The following is a 2,070-nucleotide window of genomic DNA, read 5'->3' as shown; positions in this document are numbered from 1 at the left end:
GCACGGACTGAATAAGGCAGCAGTCGGGCATCACTATCGTATCTAGGTAAGTCTAAGCCAAAATTAGCAAATCCGTGTGTGTGCATCTGCTCGTATGTGTGTGCATACACAAATCCTCACGCACATTGTATATATATATATATATATATATATATATATATATATATATATATATATATATATATATATATATATATGTGAGTATGTGTGTGTGTGTGTGTGTGTGTGTGTGTGTGTGTGTGTGTGTGTGTGTGTGTGTGTGTGTGTGTGTGTGTGTGTGTGTGTGTGTGTGTGTGTGTGTGTGTGTGTGTGTGTGTGTGTGTGTGTGCATGTTTGCTTGTGTAAATAGGTAGATATATAGATAGATAGATATATGGATAGTCAGATAGATGGATTGATAGATAGATAGAACGATATGATATAATAGGTAATATCTATCTATGTGTCTATTTAGTATACAAAGGCTTTTAGTAGATACGGCACGCACGAACGAACGCACGAACAAACGCGGCCACAGATCGCCATATTTTTACTTAGCTTATTGTAAAGAAGTCAGCGGTATATATAGGTTGAAATATGTTTTCCGTTAATGTTTGTGTGTTGAATATTTGTTTGACTTGATGCATTTCTTGATTTCGTAGGGGTTTGTTTTAGAAGAAAATCGTTGAAAGGTGATTAAGAATCTCGACACAGTCACCGACATAATATTGCTTGAGGCAAGGAGTATAAAAACAAGAATATATGTTTTGTTGACTTTCTTGTTATGTATCATCGTTACTGTTACAACCGGTATGATTACATGAATTAATATTACAGCCATATGGTATAGCATTCATTTAAAGCTTTCAAACCACAACATTTATCGCAATACATATTCGTGGACACATCACAGCCTTGGTCACCTCATCTGATGGCTCATGATGCTCCGCTCTTCCCTGAGAGCATCCAGGAGGACGTCCAGCCCTTCGCGGGAACTGGCTCTGGCTCTTCTCCAGCCACGCGACCAGCCCAGGCGTCTCCGGCAGGACGCGCCTAAAGATCTTCATGAGCCTCCCGAGGCCGTAGATGTCCGCCTCTCGAAGAACTCGGGGAGATAATACTCGTCCGCACACCAGTCCCCTGAGAGGCGCAAGTACTTACCCCTTCGCTCAAACAGACCGAAGTCGATGAGGGTGACTTCGATGCCGTCGGGAGTGACTTCCAGGCAGAGGTTGTTGGTCTTAATATCATTGTGGATGACATCCAGCGAGTGGATGTCCCGGAAAGTTTTCGTGATTTTGATGGGGATGTCGAACCACTGCTGAGGGAGTAGCGGGGACTTGCTTCCCAGCCAGCGTTGCAGGATAGGGCCGCCGTACTTGGTGGCCATCTTGAAGCGCTCCAAACACACGCCCACTAGCTCCTGGATGCCCTGGACCCTCCTCAGAACCGCCATGGCTTCAACCTCCTTAGCGCAGGACATAAATGCGTCAAAGTCAAAAGAGTATTTGAGCACAATCTTGTCCACAGCGTTCAGATACGCCACGCTGTACGATCCAGACTCTGTGAGTTATTACCAAGCATGGCGACATTCAACAAAGTTACCTGCAGGCCCCTGAATATATCCTGCTGCTCCGTGGGGGATGGCCCCTTGCTTCTGACGGCGCTCCGCTCCCTTCTAGGCGGCCGCGTGCCTCTTGAGGCTGGGCAGGGCCTCGCCTCCTTCCTTCAGGCATTTCGCCAGGCGTCGAGATTCGCAATTGGGAGGAATAGCTGTGCGATGCGGGTATCATACTAGAATAATGATAGCGAAGTTTGACACACACTCCCCGTGGGCACTCGGTGGAAATTGATTTAGCAATTCAAATTCTAAATCCTATGTACTGAGGTATATTAATGGAAAATGGAAATATGCAATACCGCATTGATAAATAACAACCCTCCCTGACCAGGACTCGAAGCCGGGTCACAGTAGATAGGTAATGTCTATGGAGCTAGTAAGATCCTAGTTTCACATTCCTTTTAGTGAGTCGCTTGGCATGGTTGATTTAGTAATGGCTCTCCGGTTTCATTCCCGGAGTGACCCGGGTT

At 45.6% G+C, this 2,070-nt stretch overlaps 1 protein-coding gene across 1 annotated transcript; it reads right to left on the bottom strand.

The window, feature by feature from the left end:
* Positions 1-740: 740 nt before the first annotated feature.
* LOC125045704 lies at positions 741-1,889 on the bottom strand. Its single transcript, XM_047643132.1, has 2 exons — positions 1,585-1,889; positions 741-1,447 (listed from the first exon to the last, which is right to left on the bottom strand). The coding sequence occupies exon 2, from the start codon at positions 1,433-1,435 to the stop codon at positions 1,043-1,045; it is 393 nt and encodes a 130-aa protein (XP_047499088.1). The 5' UTR covers positions 1,436-1,447; positions 1,585-1,889; the 3' UTR covers positions 741-1,042.
* Positions 1,890-2,070: the final 181 nt, after the last annotated feature.

This window comes from Penaeus chinensis, chromosome 37 (genome assembly GCF_019202785.1).
Source record: "Penaeus chinensis breed Huanghai No. 1 chromosome 37, ASM1920278v2, whole genome shotgun sequence".
Taxonomy (NCBI): domain Eukaryota; kingdom Metazoa; phylum Arthropoda; class Malacostraca; order Decapoda; family Penaeidae; genus Penaeus; species Penaeus chinensis.
This window is presented reverse-complemented; position numbering and strand designations above follow the sequence as displayed.

What these genes read in the sequence shown, in the direction of transcription:
- LOC125045704 (XM_047643132.1), bottom strand. Translation starts at nt 1,435, where the DNA reads ATGGCGGTTCTGAGGAGGGTCCAGGGCATCCAGGAGCTAGTGGGCGTG.